The 19,917-nt window shown below is 43.4% G+C and overlaps 1 protein-coding gene across 10 annotated transcripts in view; it reads right to left on the bottom strand.

Moving 5' to 3' along the window:
- RBFOX2 (RNA binding fox-1 homolog 2) overlaps positions 1-19,917 on the bottom strand; it is a 171,480-nt gene that overhangs the window by 43,900 nt on the left and 107,663 nt on the right. For all 10 annotated transcript variants that reach the window (XR_003946002.2, XR_003946003.2, XR_007776639.1 and 7 more), the window contains 2 exons: positions 16,967-17,191; positions 6,717-6,863 (listed from right to left, as the gene is read on the bottom strand). Coding sequence is in view for 7 of the 10 variants with exons in the window: in XM_030238500.2 (XP_030094360.1) it covers positions 6,717-6,863; positions 16,967-17,191 (372 nt within the window). In the remaining 3 variants the exon portion in view is untranslated. The remainder of the gene's footprint in view (positions 1-6,716; positions 6,864-16,966; positions 17,192-19,917) is intronic.

Here is a 19,917-nt window from a genome sequence, read left to right as displayed (position 1 = left end):
TCACCTTTACAGTAAACATCTATGAGTCATTATTGCTGTAGCTGATAACACACAAAACCCCTTTATCAATTGGGTTGATCATGCTCCCCAGCAGAAAGAGCTAACAGTCTACAAGTAGTAGCTATGGACTGAGCAAGTTTTAATAAAAGCAGGGTCTCCATTTGAAGCCAGAGTCTGCAAAAATTCACAAGATGTACTGCGCTAACACACCTTCATCTGCAACCCTCATCAATATAGTCCTTATTTTTATCTTACCCTTAACCAAAGAGCATTTCACCACAGTAAATCCTGAGAAACATCAATTCTGACTCCTCGTACTGTTGCTCTCACAACAGGTAAGACAGATTTTGTGCAATGTTCATCCATATGAACTATCAAAACAATCCACTTGCTTGTTATTGTGGGGACAATTCAAGATTCAGTTTGGGAACAGAAGGATCTTCCTCTTGAAGGCTGTCCAACCCTGCCTCTGTCTTCACCAGGAGACTCTGAAGTCCATCCAACTCAAAAGTCCAGAAATGGCCAGGCTATCCCAGCCAATTTTACACTGGGAGGAGAATGGCTTCTTGAAGCATGAAAGGGAAGGGCTGAAGCTACAAACCATGAGGAGCAAGCATGGACACTATCACAGCATAAAGCTGAAAAGACTAGAAATACTTTGAGGGGAAACATCAACTTTTCTTCTGCATACACAGTCCAGAAAGGAAGGGAACTTCCTACCACCAGTGTAGGAGAACATGACTACCATCATGTCAGGGGTTTTGCACACATCAGCCAAAAAATGTCCCTCAGAAAATGGATAGTAAGATTTTGAAAAAAGAGTTGTTAATTTGTTTTTAACACTGATGGCAACTCTTCTCCCTGGTAAGCTGTTCCATTGTTCAAATAAGTCTCAATGACTATGATTTTTTTTTTCATATTTCAAGGGGAATTGTGTTAAATCTCAGCTTCCAACTGGAAAATCTTATGACTGTAAATAAGACCTAAACCCCTTGTTAGCAGGTATCACCCATCTTTAAGCATTTGTATAGAAATTACTTCCTAACATCTCCTTTTAATAAGCTGAGTAAATTATGTACCTAATACCTTAGCAAGTTAAAAAAACCACTCACCTTCCAAGTCCTAGTTTATTTCTTTTGGTCTTAAACTGATCTCAGAACTGACTAAAATTATGCAGTCAGAGTCTTTTCAATTTGGAACACGAGTGAGATCACATCCCTCCTTCAACCTGATAACCCCTTTGAATTATTGAAGCAACTATCTTCAACAATCACTAGTACTCTCCCAAATCAGTGTTTTCCAAAGAAAGCTTTCCATCTTAGGAGCACAGACCGGTTCCCACATACTCAGTACTCTCCTATGAGCTGCATCAAACATGTTTTTGTTGGATTTATCATCAGTCAACCAGGCATTTCTACTCATTCTCTGACAGCAACCTTATCTGTCTCTTTCCTCCTCCTCCTCAAATAGTTTTGTAACTGCAAACCTTACTGGCAAGGTTTTAATAGTACCATCTCCATGGGCTGATACAGATACTAAACAAGACAGCATGGAAACAGATCACTGGGGAAATTGACAATAGAAACAGTCTTGATCACAGCTATCTCCTGTTACCTCGTTCACAGGGGTCCCAGGATGAGGGAAGAGACGACAAAGCTGACTCCATGTATCAGAAGGTTTGATTTATTATTATATGATATATAATATATAAAAACTATACTAAAAGAATAGAGAGAAGGATTTCACTACAAAGCTAAGCTAAGAATAGAAAAGGAATGTAAAAACAAATGTCTTCTCCCAGACCGAGACCGGCTGGACAGGTGAACTGTGACAGGCTCTTAATTGCAAACAGCATGAGGAGGCCAATCAGAGATTTTCTCTGTTGCATTCCACAGCAGCAGATAAGAATTGTTTACAGTTTGTTCCTGAGGCCTCTCAGCTTCTCAGGAGGGGAAAAATCCTAAAGAAGGATTTTTCATAAAACATGTTGGTGACAATCTCCCAAGTAACTACTACTTTTTATTATCTATCATTAGAGGTTTTTAATCCCTCCAATGTATGTTGTGCTTGAGATAAGTATTATTTTTCTTGAAAATTGGAGAAATTCAATTGGTTGAGCAATGTTCCACTCTATCAGTATCGCTTTGTACAATCTTGTCAAAATAGACAAGACAGCATTTGTCTGCAAAGATGTATATTACAACGTTCTGCTAAATAGATACTAACATGCTTTTTCATATTCTAATAGGCTTCTCTAAAATGTTCCAAAATTATTTTTATCTTTGATCAACATACAGATAGATAGTTCGCAGCTCTTTGGGTCATCCCTTTCAGGTTTTTTCAACAGTGAATCTTGGCAGGCAGCGTTCCACCCTTCTGCAACTCCTCTAGCTTACAAGAATTGGCTAAAAAAATTAGTATTAATGAATAACGGAGCTCCTTGCTTTGGCTATTATTGTTGGACATACCTTATCTAGATCTGCTGGTTTTTAAATATTAGTGAGTACCATCTCATCCTTGCCTATTATTAATTATGTAGAAAAACAGATGAGATAAAAATACCCCCTCAAATTCTAGACGCTATCAGTTGGGGGGTGGTTTTGCCCTGTGTGATTTTTTGTTTTGCTGTTGTTTGTGGGGTTTTTTCCCAAAAATACACAACTACCTCCTCATTTTATACTGTACCCATACATAGACCTCTTATCTTTGCATGTAAAAAACCTGCTGGGTTTTTAAACTTAGGTAATCAGTTTCTCCATAACTAGCACATTTCATTCCTCACCTGCTTCTTTGCTGAAGTTTGCACCTATATTCACTGCTATTTACTTCCTCTTCCTCCTCCTCGCCTAAAGCGAGGAATGCTTTGAGCTTTATTACCACAGTTTCAGCAACTGTGGAATCATGCCTTCTTGGCCATCAGTATGATGCTGCTGAATGCTTTATGGCTTCCATTAATACTTCCCTTTTAAAGGTACCTTCCTGGGCAGTTATCCTGCCAATTGTTCAACTCCAAGAAACAGACTATTCTAAAGCTCCTTACAGTGCTACCTGATGCCATATTCTGTTTGCACAAAGCAAATACAGACAAACAACAATCACTGGTACCTAGGCAACAGTGGGATTTCAGGTCAGCTATTAACTCTTCTTTATCTGCAAGAACAAGGTCAACTATTGATTTATTCCACAGTGGGTGCAGAACTGGGTGCACTAAAAAATGACCAACTCCTTCCAGAAGCTTTCTGGAAGTCTTTTCATTGCCCTCATGAAATGTAAAATAAATATTACCCGTTTTAAGCAGACCATATTATTTGCCTCCCTGTAAGATGCATATATATATATGTATCTAAGGAAATGCTTGATCTTTCCCCGAGGATATCTCAAGGACCTGTTAGAAACACATTATGGCTGAGAGACAGTCAGAACCCAAATAATTTGAATTTGTTAAGAAATCCTTATGAGCGCAGCTCTGCCAAATGGTCAAGTTTAGAAAGCGTTATGTAATATGTATTTAATCACACATGGGACAACATGTCTCAAGTCCACCTCTACTCAAGTCTGGACAAAAGCATTAGATATTTTCTGTGCCGCAGGACTGGGCTGACCTCTCGCATGCTGTTCCATCCTTGAGGGGACTTCTTTACTCCCTCCCTACCATCACATTTATTTCTTCCTCCGTGGCTTTACTGTCTACCCAATTTCTCTCTTTGTACAGTAGCTTGGGAAAATCACTCCAGGCAAGGATTTTGAGTCTCTCAGATATGACGTTGAGGAGATGTGACCTGACACACAGAAGGGAGAGGGAGAAGATGGGGGTTACAGGCTAGTCACAGCTGAAGACTCAGACAACCATGAGTCCTCTTCAGGAGTAAGGATAGGTTTCAGTGAGTTATCCAAAGGAAAACACCCTGATCCTGAAAAATAAATAGGAGCAAGCAGGATTCAGAGAGCATGCTCTCCTGCTTGAGGCTATGAGCATGCTGAGAGAAGCAGCACTGAAAGAAAAAGGAAGATGTGCAAGAATCATTCATTATTTCCTTGGCAAAGCAGCAAAGTTCTCTATTACAGAAAAATGGCACATGGGGTGTCACGTGTCCCAGAAGATGAACACTCTGCTGGCAGGCATAGCTCTCAGCAACCACAGGGCCAGATGAACTACGAAAAGGTTTTACAAGGAATATATCATTTACCCAATTAAAATCACATCAATGTGCTGGAACTTGAGATCATGTTTAGAGAAAAAATAAACACCAGAAGAACACCAGAAACCAATTCATATGGCATTATTCCCCATCCCTCCTATGCACAAAAAGGGCACCATGTAGATCCAAAAAAGAAGAAATCTTAAAACAAGTAGTTAGGGTGCATTTTCTACAAGTCACTTCTTAGGACAGCAATTGATTTAAACTGCCTGGGCGTCCCAACTTGCAAAGCATAGGCAAGAGCCACCAGGACAGGGTCGTCCTTGTCATTTCCATCTCACCCATGTCTCCCACACCAGGAGCACGTGGCAGAAAAGCATCAAGGTGAACAAGTGTGAAAAGGGCTAGCTGTCAATTAAGCACCAGTCCCAGGAGAAGGGACAGCAATGGGGAACACTTTATGTAAGTGATGCAGCTCCCAGGAGAGGGGAGCAGCCGTAGCACAGAGCAAGATGTGATAAATACAGATTGGAGCAGGTGGTCCAAGAACTGGCTGTGATTTCAGCAACCATTTGTCCAAACCGGACGGATCTGCCTACTGTGCAGCCCTGCAACAGCAAAAAGCAGGCTAGAAAAACCACAAAGCAGAACAGAAGACTCAGCAATCACAGATTACCAGGAGATGAGTTTAATTCTGAAAACATTCCCACAAGCATCAAGAGTGTAACAATAATCTAAGGTATGAACAACATGGAAGCAAACCCAGGCTTCTTGCAACAGAATCACAGATCCATGGTTTTGGCTGGGAATTGACTCCAGAGGTCATTTGGTGCATCCCCTGCTCACAGCAGGTATAATGAGATCTTTTTGGTTGGGTTGTGTCCAGTCCAGTTGGATACCTTCAGGGATGGAGGTTCCACAACCCATCTGGGCAATGTGTTCCACTATTTCAGCATCCTCACAAATAAACTAAAATCTTCCCGGTACCTAATTGATAAATCAAAGGCAGAGAGGCCCTGAAAGGAGACCTAGACAAATGAGAAGGCTGGGCAATCACAAGTGCCAGATTCTGCACCTGGGATGAAGCAACCTTGGATGTACTGACAGATTGGAGAATGAGATGCTGGAGCACAGTGCTGCAGAAAGGGACGGGGGAGCCTGGTTGATGGAAAGCTGAGTATGATGAAAGGCCTGAAATTCACTCTTGTTAAGTACATTAACATTTCCCTCAGCCCATTTCTTCAGCCTGGCCAGGTCCCTCTGAATAGCAGCCTAGCCTTTCTGCATTTTTGACCACTGTTTTGTTCCTTTTGTAATGTCGAAGCTACAGACAGACAGGCCAAATTCTTCTCTTCTTTACAGCACTGAAGTCCATGAACTAGACACATTTACAATACTGCAACATTACTCTGCATGTGAGTGTGTGCCTTTGTGCATGCATACACACCCACAGAGATGGATCAGGAGATGCAACAGCTGAACAGAAACACTGCAGAATTTGGAGTAGCAGCAGCTGTAAGTGAGGACCAAGGTATACACTCCAAGCCTAAAGTGACAAGAGCTTTAGGCTTTCCTGACTTTGATTCTTTGGACTGCACCTGAAAAAGGCAGCAAGCTGTTAACTTCATAAATAATAATAAATATTTCCAAAGACTTTAAAACACGCCATCAACCAAGGATCACATTTTAATTGTATCAACAAGCCAAATACTCCCTGATGATGATATGACATATAGATAACTTCACCTGAAGGTTAGGTCATGAGGCATCTAACTCGTTTATCCATGTTCACATGGAATGAGTCACCACGTGCACTCACATGAACAAATTCTTCCTCAAAGAGCTTATAAATCAAGAATCATGAATAGCATCCAAGGATTAGGGAAGACAAACTATGTGGTCAAAAGAAATGAAAGGTATATCATACACAATATAAAATACCATATGACTTGCACTAGCTTTTCCACACGCAATCGCTGCTTGGCAAATTGTTTGCAACCATCTTTCATCACAGAAATAGAACCATGAGGAAAGAAATACTTCAACATGTTTCTGATGCAACTGAAAGACAGTGCTTTGCAAGTCAGTGTTTAATCCAGGCCTTTACTCAGAAATAAGGTGAGGTTTCATTTGGTTTTGTTTTTTTTTCCCCAAACCAATTGTTAGATTACACTGAACATTGCTGCTCAGAGAAGTTGTGGGTTGCCCCAAGCAGTGGTGTATGCCCCATCCTGGAGGTGTTCATAGCCAGGCTGGATTGAGCTCTAAGCACACCTAGTGAAAGATGTACCAGTCCATGGCAGGGGCATTTGAACTGGATGATCTTTAAGGTCCCTTCCAACCCAAACCATTTTATGATTCTATGAACATCTTAACAGGAAGACCACTGTTATAGTTCTCATGTGTATTTACCAGCTAAGTTAAACACTACCAACTGTCCTAATTCTGCAAATATATTACAGTGCACTGACTAAACTGAGGGGGAAGGGCTTTTCATTCACACAAATACACAGCACCAGGTGTCCCACCTGTGGAGAAGGAGAATCTGCCATGCCTGAAGAGGTGCTCATAACTTACCCCAAACATCTGCCGAAGGTCAGGATCTCGAAAGCGGAAGGGAATGTTAGACACATGAAGTCGTTTTGGAGTGGATTTGCTCTCAGTATTCTCACTGCTCTGTGTCTGTGATTGCTGTCCATCTGTCTGTGCCCCTCCTTCTGTCTGCTGAAATCAGAAAAGACAAAAGTGTGCACATGAGCAGAAATCACACAATTTCCTTTTAAGTGTCTTGTCTGCCCCTCCTTAGGTATTAGCACTGCACTTGCAATGGAGCCATCTAGCACCTGAAAATTATTTTGATAAACCCAGTAGCACTTAACAATCGATCTGTTGTTCTTCCCCTCCCTTTCCATGAGTAAACACTAATGAGATCTCAGCCTCCCTCCCCTCCTATCACCTTCCAGCTTAGTAGATTTGTCTTTGGTTTTCTTAAATTGCTCTCTCTTTTGCCCACTCTTCCTCACTTCAGCTGCTACCATATGAAAGCTCTAATGAAGAGACAGATCTTCCATATCCTGGAGCTGGGAGATAGCACCGCTAGTCTAATCTCATGTGGCAGGATGTTCATGCAATCATCAAAATCCCACAGCTGAAGTGGCAGCTCTTCACCGGGCCAATACCAGAAGTGCATCCCGAGGCAAAAGCACATCTGCTCTGTCAAGCTCCCTTCAGAGAAACATTACCCTAAAGAAGATCTATAATTAAATGGTAAAATCCATATAGGAACAGCTTACGGATGTCTCTGATTAACTTTTCGCATACATTTAAGTGAGCCCAGGAACAGGAAACAGTCATCACCACTGCAAGATTTATAAAAACTCCAAGTGCTGCCTTTTGCTACCAGTTGCACAGCTAAGAAAGGAAATTTCTCCCACTGTTCTCAAGTGCTGACTGGCATGGCAAAGAGAGGTCAAGGGGTACACCAGGGGTATTTGTTCACAGAAAAAGACAAGAAGCAGGCAGAGGAACAAGGGAGATCCGTGTGCCAGACGAGAGTCGTAATGCCTGCGCCGAGATTAGTGGCAGGAGAAAAGTAGGGAATAGAACCTCAGCTGCTTGTGTGAGCTTAGAATGAAAAGTGCTAAAATTTGAGCACAGCACCAAATATAAAGGCAAGGCCCCTTTGCAAAATGGCTTGATGAGAAAATAGCATTTTTCACACTTTAGTCAGAAAGATGACATCAAAACCTCAGAGCCACAGAACAAAACAGACTACAATTTAATCGGTTTTATTGCTCTTGTCCCTTTCCAACTGCATTCACTGACAGGCCAAGGTATTCAAAGAGCACCCACCCACTCACTCTGTCTCCTGCTGCTTGCCTCAGACTCCTAGGAGTTAAGCTTTGACTACCTGTGTGATGCATTTTTAAGTGTCATTTCAACTCTTTAGATGCCAACCTGACTTCCTCCTTAACCCATCAAGTAAAAAGAAGTCCTACAATAAGGCAAGGACTGTAATTGCTAAGAGTCAGTCTTTTTAAGGCACTTTAAGGCCCACATGTTTTCTTGAAAGATGTAAGGGGCGAGTTTTTTCCTGGTTTGGATCCTTTTTTCTTCCTGTTTTAAATATGCAATTTGCGTACCAAAGATGAAAGAAATCTGATGGGAGTTGCCCACACCAATTCCCCAAGCACTGACTGGACTTGCTAGGCTGCTCTGCACATCATTTAGTATACAACACTTCACAAATATTTGGAAACATCTCTTCATGGACAAACTCAATTGGCAACACTAAGAAAGTATCTTCTGCCCAGAAATACCACTTAAAGATATGACCTTGAACTCGCATATTGATTACAAAGCAAGTGTATATACAAAGACAAGAGCAAGCAAACAGTAAGCACTGGGGTCTTGCCATGCTGAGCAGAGCAGTGGAAGCTTTCCATTTTATTTCAGTAGAGCTGTGCTCGCAGCACAAAATATGTTTGATCTGGTTAACATAAGTTATCTATGATAGGAAGAAGGACAACGCAGCCCTCACAAGTATGTCAACTTCCCGTAGCTGTGCAAGTCTCAGGAGGAGCCTTGTAGAATGAAGCATTTTTATTTGTTAAAGACTCATTCATCCCCCAAACATCAAATTTTTGAGAAAAATTTCAGAAACTTCCTTTTGATCTTTTCCAAAAGCTGTCCCCCGCATGTTCAAACTCTTCTCCTTCCCTCACCTCTATGACAAAAAGGCTCTCCAAACTCATAGAGAGTACACCCTAGGGGAGGAATCAATGCAGCTGGCTTGCAATTAAATCACACCAAGCTACTTAGTGCTTTTATTTTTATGCCTCCATCAGAGTCCTCTGCTCCTCAGGGCAAATCTGTCCAAGAAGGACAAAACACAGGAGTAGCTTATCTATCACCACTGCATACAACACCTGCAAGTAAGTACTCCAAAGTAACTCCCAAAAATCACCAATACTCCTGCTAAAAGGGACAGCTACATTAAAATATAGGTTGCACAGGACTGGATCCGCTGTTTCCACAGGGGAGGAAGCCAGAATGTTGTTTGCACTCCTCTCCCATCCATTTGCTCCCAGGCAGAGGGCAGAACTCCTTTCTTACCAAGGGTGCAATGTATCATGTACGGTGGCCTGCTCAAAAGCACTCACAGCTGTTCCTGCATATGGCAGAGAGCTGCTGCCACACAGGAGTCATTCTGCAGCACGTGAGTTGTGCACAGTGAGACAAATGCTTCAAAGAAAAGAAATGATGGAAGGAAAAAGGGATCTTGGTTCACTCTTCCTTTTTTAACTCCACTGAGAGAGTCCAAATGCTTTTCATGCTTTCACATTGCCTAATTTTTCAGTAGTAGTATAAAATTAAATATCTTCTTCTCTACACTGTAGCTCCCTCATCTCTATCATCCATGGCCCTAAGGTAAGATTTGAACTTTCCACCACTGTAACATTAGCTCAGTACATTTGTCCACTGCCACACACTCAGCTACAACATAAATGAAAAAAACAGTCTCTTCAGATCTTTTTTTTTTCCTTTTACAGTTATTCCTTGGCTTAATTCGTTAGGAAGGAGATGAAAGGAAGGGCCTGGAGCCTGTTCTCAGGCACCACACAACAGAGCCTGGCAGCTGTGCTACCCTGACCAAACCAGATGATGAAAGCCCTCATTTCACCAAGTGCTCACTCCCCACCTTGACTCCTTCCCCACTAGGCGTTCAAGCTCCTCCCGGCCTCATGTCAGCACTTCCCAGTGAAGAAAGAGACCTCTCTCTTCTCTAGAGAGTCAGCTCAGAAAGGCACTAATACACATTTCCCAGGTCCCATGCCTCTCATCAGGCAATAGAGACATACTGCAGCAAAGGTCCCACATTTAGGAATGGTACTGGATTCACTGCACCTCCTCAGCATAGCCTGTGTAACATGCACTGATGCAGGTGATAATGCCATTCATGCCTGCACAGAAACACTTTGAGCTCTGCTCAAGGTCACTGAGAAGCACATCAGAGCTTGGGACAGCACAGCACATGTTTCAGTTTTAACTCCTTGCTGCCCAGGTCAGCTCCTCCCTTACACCTGCCAGCAGCAAGGAAACCCTAAGCAAGAAGAGGCAGCTGCAAAAAGAAGCACGGATTATACTTGTGCACATACACATGTAAAAGGGGAGGAGGACACCTGGAAACACAGGAGTGTTCCAAAAGATTTGGGGGAAGCTCTACAACCACCTTCCCACCTCTCAACTGGTCTCTTCTATCCTAATGCAGGTGATGAACAACTAATTGCTGAGGATCTCCCCTCAGCAGCAGGGAGGCAGGGACTCCAGCACCACCTGAGGTCCAAGCAGAGCCCTATCTGAATGGCTAGACAGAGGGATGCCTCCCTGGCGAGGCAGACAAGCACTGGTGCAACACACCAACACAGAGATTATTAATACCCAGCACATTCTGTTTCCATCTCCCACTTGCTTCTAGAACTGGAACCGCTTTAGATCCAAGTTCCAGACAAACAAAAAACAACCCCCCACTCTCTCCCCCAGGAAGCAGGCAGTCCAAAATGTTGTGAATCATACTGAAGAGGTTAAGAGCCATAAATCATTGCAAAGAAAATATTTACAAAACACAAACTGTAACTAATAACTATATATAAAAGGGGATTTGGGTGGCTTACAAAATCTAGGAGACAGACTGTGCTCACTCCACCGCTCCTCAATCACTCTTGGATCCAAAAAAAGCCAAAACCAAACACCCAACCTTGTTTGGATCAAGAGCTCAAAGAACTGTGGAGACAAGGACCAAAAGCTACAACTGGGAGAAGGCATTCTTTCCACAATGAAGCAGAGCACAGATAATGTGGAAAAATCTCTACATCTTCTAGAGAAGAACCTGTGTCAAAACAACCAGTCACCCACAAATGAACAGATACCCACTGAGGAGGCTTCATGGAAAAACAAGGGAAGAATTAGGCCCTAGACACAAAATCCATCTCCTTCCCCACCACCAAACCTAAAGTAGGTTTGAGGTCCCACACATCCAATAGCAAATGCCATGGGAACTTTAGCTGCTTAAACACTTGTTCAGCAGACAGAAGACCTTAAGGCTAATTATCACTTTTCAACAGCAGTAAATATAATTTTATATTTATATCCATGTACTTGGTTTTTCAGAGATGCCAGCAGTGTCATATTAAAAAAAAAATTGGGCGCTACTTACCGGCACAATAAACCATCATCCAAAATATTCTGTATGCTAAAAAAACAGAACCAAAAATTCTAAGAACATAGCAATTAAATTCTATAAGGCTTTTTACTATTTTCCACACAATCAGGTGAATTTAAGGTATATTTTTTCTGATATATATATTTTTGTTAGTTACCTATTCTCAGACATTATGAAGCTTAAGTCATTTTATTCACCTTCCTCATTAAAGACATACCTCACAGAACACAAACCTAACACAGGGAAAGCACATAGGGAGCTTTGCTATGTTGCACAATACCTCTGATGTGTCTGGTAACATTTTCAACTCAAAGATGGGTATTTCTACCAGTATTCTTTAGTCCTTTTTTCTTTTTCTTTTCCCTCTCAACTAAGTGGCGAAATGGAGCCCCCTGAAAGGCCTGCTCTGCTAGTCAGATTGTCAAACCTTTTGGGAGCAGTTCCAGACCATTTCTCGCAAAACAGGGATGCCCTGACAAGGTGAAGGAGCAAAATTTGCCAAGCTAGTGGTCACCACTCCACCGACAGAGGCAGAAGACCCGCCACACAGTGACAGCCTTAAGATCGATCCAGCCCATTATCTTCTTTCTAACAGCAGCCAAATGTTTGGCATCTGCGGAAGGACACAAGAACAAGGCAAATGCTCACTGACTTTCCTCCAGCAAACTAAGCCAGCTGATGTCTCAACTTGCAAAGCATCCCATGGACAAGAGCTGCAATGCTCATTTCTTCATTATATGGAAAAAGTAGGTAGTAAACCCTGCTCTTTTTTTCATACATGGCACCTAGTTATTTCCCACTTGCATCCTAGTAAGTGAAAATGGGAAAGCTCCATATTTTAGTTGCCTTACCATCCAATCTTCTATGTACTTGTCATATACCTTTATTCCTGACAGCTCTTTCTGTAAGTGAAGATTTCATTTCTTCTCATAAAAAACCTGCTACATCCCTTTCATCATCGCTTTTATCCTTCCCCGTACTTCTGCTAGATCTGCTAAAACCTTCGAGAGATACGCAGAATTACCACAGCTATTTACTCTCACATAAATGATATTTGATTTATTTCCTATTTCCCATTTTTAAATCTGCCTGACCAGATGCAAGTCTGCAAGTGCTGACAGTCTGCCTCATATTCAATGCAAACTCTTGATGTTAAATGTAAGGGTTTGCAACCTCAAGACAGCAATTTCTAAGCTGAGTTGGCCAAACAATCAGCAGCAAACTACTTATCTGAAGCTAGTTCTTCCTCATGTCTACCTGCTTAGCAGTATCAGAAGATAACTAATGATATTCATTAAACATATTCTTCACCTGAAATACCTCACATGAGCAATTGTTTTAATTATTAAAGGGATGAAAAGTAATTACAGAGGAAAACTCTGCAAATTCAGTCTAGGCAAGAAATACCCAAGGGGAAGTCATCATTATAACGCTGTCTATGTGTTGCAAAAGTCAGTTGAGGAATCCTTGGTGTTGCTGGCTCTCTTCTTTCTAAGACCGTGCTAGATGTACAAGGCACAACCGAATGACCAAGCAGCTTCCTTATCTTGCTTCTGAACATGACACATATGGGCGCCCCACCACGAAGGTGTCTTCTTTGAGAAGATGAGAATCAATATCCCTTTACGGTATAGCAGATGAGTTAAGTACATTTCAGTACAGCACATCAAGAAGCAGAGACACAATGCTCTGTAATTAAATAATGCTTTATACTGGTTCATGACAATGTAACACCGAGGCAACAGCACCTGCCATTTTCATGTGAAGTAATTTACATAAACGTATTCCTCTACTTCTATACCTCCAGCTGCATGCCATAATTTATACAGACATCCAAATTCTTCCCTCTGACATTAACAAGAGAAACAAGTTGAATAATCAGCTTGCAGTAGTAAGTGCATTGCATTTACTATCAAGAAAGCTTTTTTAGTTCAGCAGATGATTAATCTTCCCTCTGCGGGTAGAGTACCAGGAGATGCAGAGAGCTGACAATTGCTCTCGGCTTCTGGCCATGCTCTCCACATGCTTACCTTGCAACAACAGCATTTGCTGGATCCCTCCAAGAGCTTCTCTAATTCATTAATCCAGCAAAAGAATTGGACAGCTATCTGCCAGGTCAGTGAATTAAAGTGGCTCATGTAAGGAATGCCAGAGACAGTAAATAGGAGTGGGAGTTTGTGCTTGGAGCCAGATCTCTCCTTTCTGACAGCAGTGAATCTCTTAGATCAGCTCAGCTGCCAGAGGTATTGCAGCCTAATTTGCATCTCCCCTTGCAGCTAACTGTGCTGGGTGTTTCCACTAGGGATAAGAGCACTAAGGTAAACCAAGAAGGGGGAAGGGGGAAGAAACCAGGCAGCCCTGCACCATAAGTGAAATGCTGAGCGTCAGCTGTTTAAGAGAAGGCTTGCAACAAGCAGACCAAGTAGGCCAAATAAGGTCCTGTACCTCAGCCTATTTTTAATCCAAGTCTTTCAGCTGTGCTTTGGGACACTATCAAGAGAAAGGACAGATGCTTGGGCATGAAGACTGAGAGGTCTTCCTGCCACATGCCAGGCAAGAAACAAAGCCCCACAGATGAGAATTCGTCCTAAAATAGTTTCCAAAATATGAAGCTGTTTGTATTACACCAAGTACTCTGCCAATTTCTTTTCTATGCCCCAATCGTGAGACTCCGAATGCTTTCCACTACATTCAAACCTCCATAACCAAGCTCATTCTCAGCTCATGACACCAACCAATCATTTCCCTTTGTTCAGGGTTTTAGACTGCATAGGAGGTGACGGACTTTGACTCTCAAAGTTTATTTTCCATAAGTTCGCTGCTGATCTTTGACCTCAGGCTCCCAGACCATTGTCTTTTCACTCAGATGCTACCACTAATCTCAAATCATTCTAGCTAGCTAGCCAAGTTTCTATGAATAGGTGCTCCCACCCTGTGTCTTAAGGACCCTGTTACAGACCACATTACATTGCTGTGTAACATCCTACCAATGAGATCAAGCCCTCTTTCTAAAAGCGAACTTTAAGCTACCCCCATGTTCTTTGTTACTTTTGCAATTATCCTGAAGGCTATCAGCCTGAAAAGCAGGAAAGGTCCCTATCTGACCACACCTTTTGCTATCTCCCCCTGTCCTGACAAAACAACCAATCACAGGCCTTTTTCTTAAAAGCAAGCAGGGAACTTATCTGTCTGGCTGAAGGAATTTCTGAATCATCCCATGGGAGCACAGCTTCAAGTCAGCAGCTAAAAAATCCACTGGCTGTTGAGTCTGGGGTATCCACTTCACACACGTGACAGCAGCTGTGCTTGTCAGTCACAATAATGGGAGGAAAGGCTCATACCTCACCCGTGATGGCTTTTTGCTCTATTAAAGTTAGCACTGTTGTTTGAGCAAGATGGTAAAATGGTTAAAGGAGAAGATGCCTTAAAGCGTAACAGTCTAGTCCACATGGACTGAACATGTGTGTCAAACAATAGCCAACACACATGATGGACAAAATGCTTAACATTACCTGTAGATCTTTAAGATGAAATAACCAACCTGTTCTGCTGTATTTTAACAGCATTCTTTAACTTGAGTAACTACTGAGCCTTCTTGTTTCCCCTAGGTCCTACATCATTAATCAGCATACTGAGGAGAAGAAAAGCTACAAGGAATTACATCCTCAGGCAGCCCACAAAATCAAAATAATTTCACAGAGGACTCCCAGACAGAAAGATAAAGAGACTTGGAAGATCCAAGTGGATGTGAAAGTCTGGTATGAGAAAAGCCCCTGGTTGAGGCAATTTACCCCTGCTCCCACAGATTTCTTCAAGTGCCACCATCTGGGATCCTCTGGGTTTGATAAGTCCCAGGCACAACAGCCACAGCAACGCCCTTGTGTGTGCCTTTGCCTTTCCCAGACAGCTATGGCTACAAGCCTGACTCTGCATGCTCAGCTTGCACATCCTTAACCACATCAAACGGTCACTCCAGACATGCACACCTGTTTCCAACAGCCAGTACAAGTGCTATGTGCTATTCAGCCTGTTTCTTGGATAACCCCCTGCCAGTCAGGCTCCTTCCACAGACTCCTGGCAACACCACTGCCTGCCAGCAGTCTCCCAGCAACACTCCCTCCCATACAGATGGGCTCCCAGTCCCTCCTCGCAGGATAGCCACAGGCTGTGGGCTCCTTGGAGCCAGCATTAGTTGATGAAACACAGAGCTCAGCCCTGCAGAGCCACAGAGAGGGCTCCTAATATGGAAGAGGAGCAGGAAGGCTGGCAAGAGCTTACATCCAAGGTCAAGGCTAACATCATTTCCATTAAAAAGAAATGCTCTTAAGCTCTGGACAAAGATGGGAACAGCAAAAACACAGGGGGAAAGCCACTGCTCTGGTTTTTATTCCCTGTTTGCAGCTTCCTCATCCAACTGGCAGTGCCTGAGGTAGTTGTTTGCTGGAAATGGGCAACCCAAATCTTACGTGTTGGAATGGTATCGGGCAACCTGGTGCTAAAATGATGACTTGCATTTCTGCACACTGCATCAGTGCTTGGTTTTATTTCCTGTGTGGTCTTTCCTTATCTACTTATTTTTGCCACGCAAGGCACCCTAAGTTCCTTTTGCGCACTACCACTGTGCCTTACAGAGTGTGCGCTTTTTCAACATGCCGAAGTTGAGGCATTCCCAGGAAAAAATCCAAGGCATCTTATCAAAGTCATGACCAATGGCACCAACCATGCAGCCACTGCCCACTGCAGAAGGAGCAGAAGCACACACCAGGAACCATGAACACTTGAGCTGGCACTATCAGTTCCTCCAACTGTTGGCACTGAATTCATTCAGTACTTACCAGGGGAAAAAAATAATCTCTACAACCCAAACACCAACTACAAGTAAAACTGAAAGCATTAACAGATTAAATCCGCCCCTGAGCGCTGAAGGCTCTCACCATAAGGCTCTTTATTAGGAAGTTAAGTCTTAACAAGTGGCTTAAGGGGTAGATAAAGCTTTTCCTGGGATAATCTGCCAGCATGTTGCCCAGTGCCAGTTCCAGGCCACCAAAAGAAGAAAGAAAATATATAAGATGATGAAAATCTTGGTTGGGCAAATGGATGACCAGTAACTGGGAGTTCATCTCCTATCCTTGCTCCCTGCAGCTCCCTGCTGTCTTCAGAAAGTCAAAGAAAAGTAATTTTCTACTCTGTTAGCTTCCTGAAAACAAAACCACATTGGGATTACACCTAAGATGCATGTGCTCGCCCTAATTCTTTGTACTGTCAACCCTCCAGAATTTGCCTCCATCACATCTATTTGAACCATTCACCAATTAACACGAAGTAATTAACACTTTTGTAAGAGACTGTCTTCGGACAACGCCACCACGGTAAAACTATGATCATGATTTCAAGTACTACTGTTCTCTGCAGGCACCAATTTACAAGGGGAACATGCAAAAGGGGAAACCCAGTAATGGAAAGTCAGAAGCCACGTTTTGTTTATCATTCTCTCCTTTCAAGTCTACTGCTGGTTTGCTGCACACTTGGGAAACAGCAATCTAATCAGTGGCTGCTTTTCCCCAAAGCATTGTGCCGTTCTGGCTGGGCACCCCTGTGCACTTACTGCAAGAGATCCGTTCTGCGTGCTGGCCGTGTTCGTGCTCTGCTCTCCATGCGGCTGCGTGCTTCCGTAGAGCGTCAGATTGTGCTCGCTGGTCTGGCCTGCATAGTCCTGAGTGTGTGGCACCCCATACTCTGTGGGAATCCCATTCTGTGGGGGTGGCGGAAATGGGATTGTGGTGAATGGCTGCACCATTGCATCAGGAGTTGCTGATGGCTCCTGGTTACCCTTAAGAAAGGAAAAAGGAGAAAACAGCTTTATACTACAGAAGATAGATCAAAACATCAGCCTGAGAGACAACACACATGTTCATGCGAATATCCCACCCACTGTCAGCATAGTATTCCACAGTCTTCTATTATCTCTCCTATCAAAAAGCACATGCCTTGCTCCTCTGAGCCATGACACTGTTTTCTTAATCTTTTCAGGGCAATTTTCTTGCTACTGGGTGGCATATAGCAAACAAATTACAGGGTTTGCAGATTGCATACCCCTGTGATCTCACACAAAGCTTTACACACAGTAAGGTATTATTTCAGAAGAGGGCAGAGGCACTCACGCATTGGAACAGAGAAGGAAACACAGAAGAACAGGGTTTCTCAACATCCCTATAAGTACCATAACTGGGTCCATCTCCTCCAGCCTGACCCTCATTGCTCACAAGGAACCCCACAAGCAAGCACATCATGTGGTTCAAAGCACACCTCTCTCTTATATTATAGTGATAAAAAGTACAGTTTTAAAAATCCATCTGCAGAAGCCCCCTTCTATGCCCTGACAGCACTGCGTACACAGCACAGGTATCTGTGGCTGGAATATCCCATTTGCTTCTTGCAGGCCATGCAGGAGACTCCAAAGAGCTATAGGGAAACAAGCTGAGATTGCAAGCCAGCCACACAGTCACTCTTTCCCAATCCTGAGCATCTCTACAATCACTCAAGGCATTAATTACCCACTCCTGCCTCAGCTTAGGGTATCCCACAGAGACCTCTTGCATAGTGGACTTCGTAGAAGCTTTTAGCGCTGTCTTAGATGTAGCTAACACCAATCAGATGACTCAGAAACAAAGAACTGACCGTGCAAAAGATATCCCCAGAAGACAATAAGAATGCTACCCTACCATGTCAGAAAACCACAAGAAGGAAACAAAAAAGCATGCAGCCCTACAGCCTCTGCAGGGATCTCACCAAGGGGGGAGCTGCATTCAGCCACCCGGGGTGAAGGAGAACTGCCTTGACATTGAAGCCCAACCCTGGGAAGCCCAGGCTGCTGCACCACTCCTACTGCTTTCACCGCCGCAGCAGAAAAAAAATCCACAGAAAAGATTTATGATAGGAGGGCTGTTTGATTTATGTGCGTGTCAACAGACTAATCCTGACTTTAAATTTTGGCCGCTGTTCCAGCCCTGGGTCCTCCCCCACAAAGCCTGGAGGTGCTTGAGGCTATTCTGACACCAGCATGCTTAAATCAATGGAGTAAAAGCGAAACAGACCTTATCCCGTGGGTAGGAAAGGCAGAGTGGGAATTACCAAGCAGCCTTTCAGCAGAGAGCATGCAGGGGGCTGACGGACCTCCAAAGAAGACGGACAAACCTTTCAGTCCCTTTATCAGCCTACCTGCAGCTTTCCCTTCCGGGCAGAGGAAACAATGATAAACGCAGTGCACCTCCAGCCAGCACCGGGTCATTCAGACACTGGCTGAATCCCAAATTTGCTCTGACATTAGTCTATCTGGTCTGCCTCCCCTGGGGGCCACATGGCCACGCGCTCCTGCAGCTGGGGAGAAGGAGAGGGAAGGGCATTCAATACCACTTAGCAGAGCTGAGCTGCAGCCTTGGCCCATGCTGAAGAAGGGACGGTTTCAAGTCCAGCCTTGCTGCCTGCAGGAACACAAACTCCGCAGCCTTATCTGAGAATGAAGAATTCAGGGGAGCGTGCCAGCAGTGGCCAGTGCTCAGCTCCTTGCACGCCCTCCCCCAAGCACTTGCAGCCCTGCGTCGCGTGCTCGCAGCTCTGCAGAGGATTTTCACGCACCAAGCACATTTTCTGAAAGCAGGACAGGATTTTTGTTTCCCCCTCAAAAAAGGAGGGCAGCTCTACCTCTGCTCCTCCAATTCTGCTCATTCCTTTGCTATTCTCAGCTTCAAAGCAAGCTACTTCTGACTTGACCTAACCCACCATCAAGATCTGCAGAGTAAGTTCTAAAATAGGAGGCAGGACAGACAGAATGATGGCCATCCCACTGCAAACCACGTATCAGGAATCCTACTGCTCACCTGCTCAGACCATTTATCCCCTGACGTGACAGCTCCATTCTGTCCGTGTACTGTCTCCTTTCCAAGCTCTTCTGTTAACAGTATTTCATCGTATTTGATGGTCCGCGTTCTTCCCTACAGCCCACATTGACTGCCCCCCCTTTCTTACATTTCCAATAGGAGCTAAAGAGGAAACTGACTTTTTCTTTACAATGAAAAATTTTTCCACAGGAAAAATGGAGGAGCAGAAACCATTTCCAATCTTCTTAGAACAAGCTAGATTTCCAAGGCAGTAGCATCCCAGGTCAGAGGAAGAGAATGCTGATTAGCCCCAAACAAAACCTATTCTGCCATCATGTCAGCAGTGCAGGGCTGCTCCCCAAAGGACACAGTCCGGCATTCTGTACAACCTCACTCTTAGACTGTTTAAAATGCCAGCCCAGGAGCCTTATATAATCTTACTTTGAATGTTTTCCCCCCTCAGTTAATACTGTTCCTCCCAGTTTAAATGCATTTCAACCTTTTAAGTATTTTCTCTCCTTTCTTCAATTATCTATCTACAAATGTTTGAAAGATGAAAAATACTTACTCTCTCCTCTGTTGCTTGTGGCATTTTGATAGTACATATTTATTTTGAGTTTAATCACATCTCTCAAGCCGAAATATCCTAGTAACTTTATTTATTACTCCTCTCTGACCT

This window comes from Serinus canaria, chromosome 1A (assembly GCF_022539315.1).
Source record: "Serinus canaria isolate serCan28SL12 chromosome 1A, serCan2020, whole genome shotgun sequence".
Lineage (NCBI taxonomy): Eukaryota > Metazoa > Chordata > Aves > Passeriformes > Fringillidae > Serinus > Serinus canaria.
Note: the sequence above shows the minus strand (reverse complement) of the source record. Positions and strands in the feature narration are given on the sequence as shown.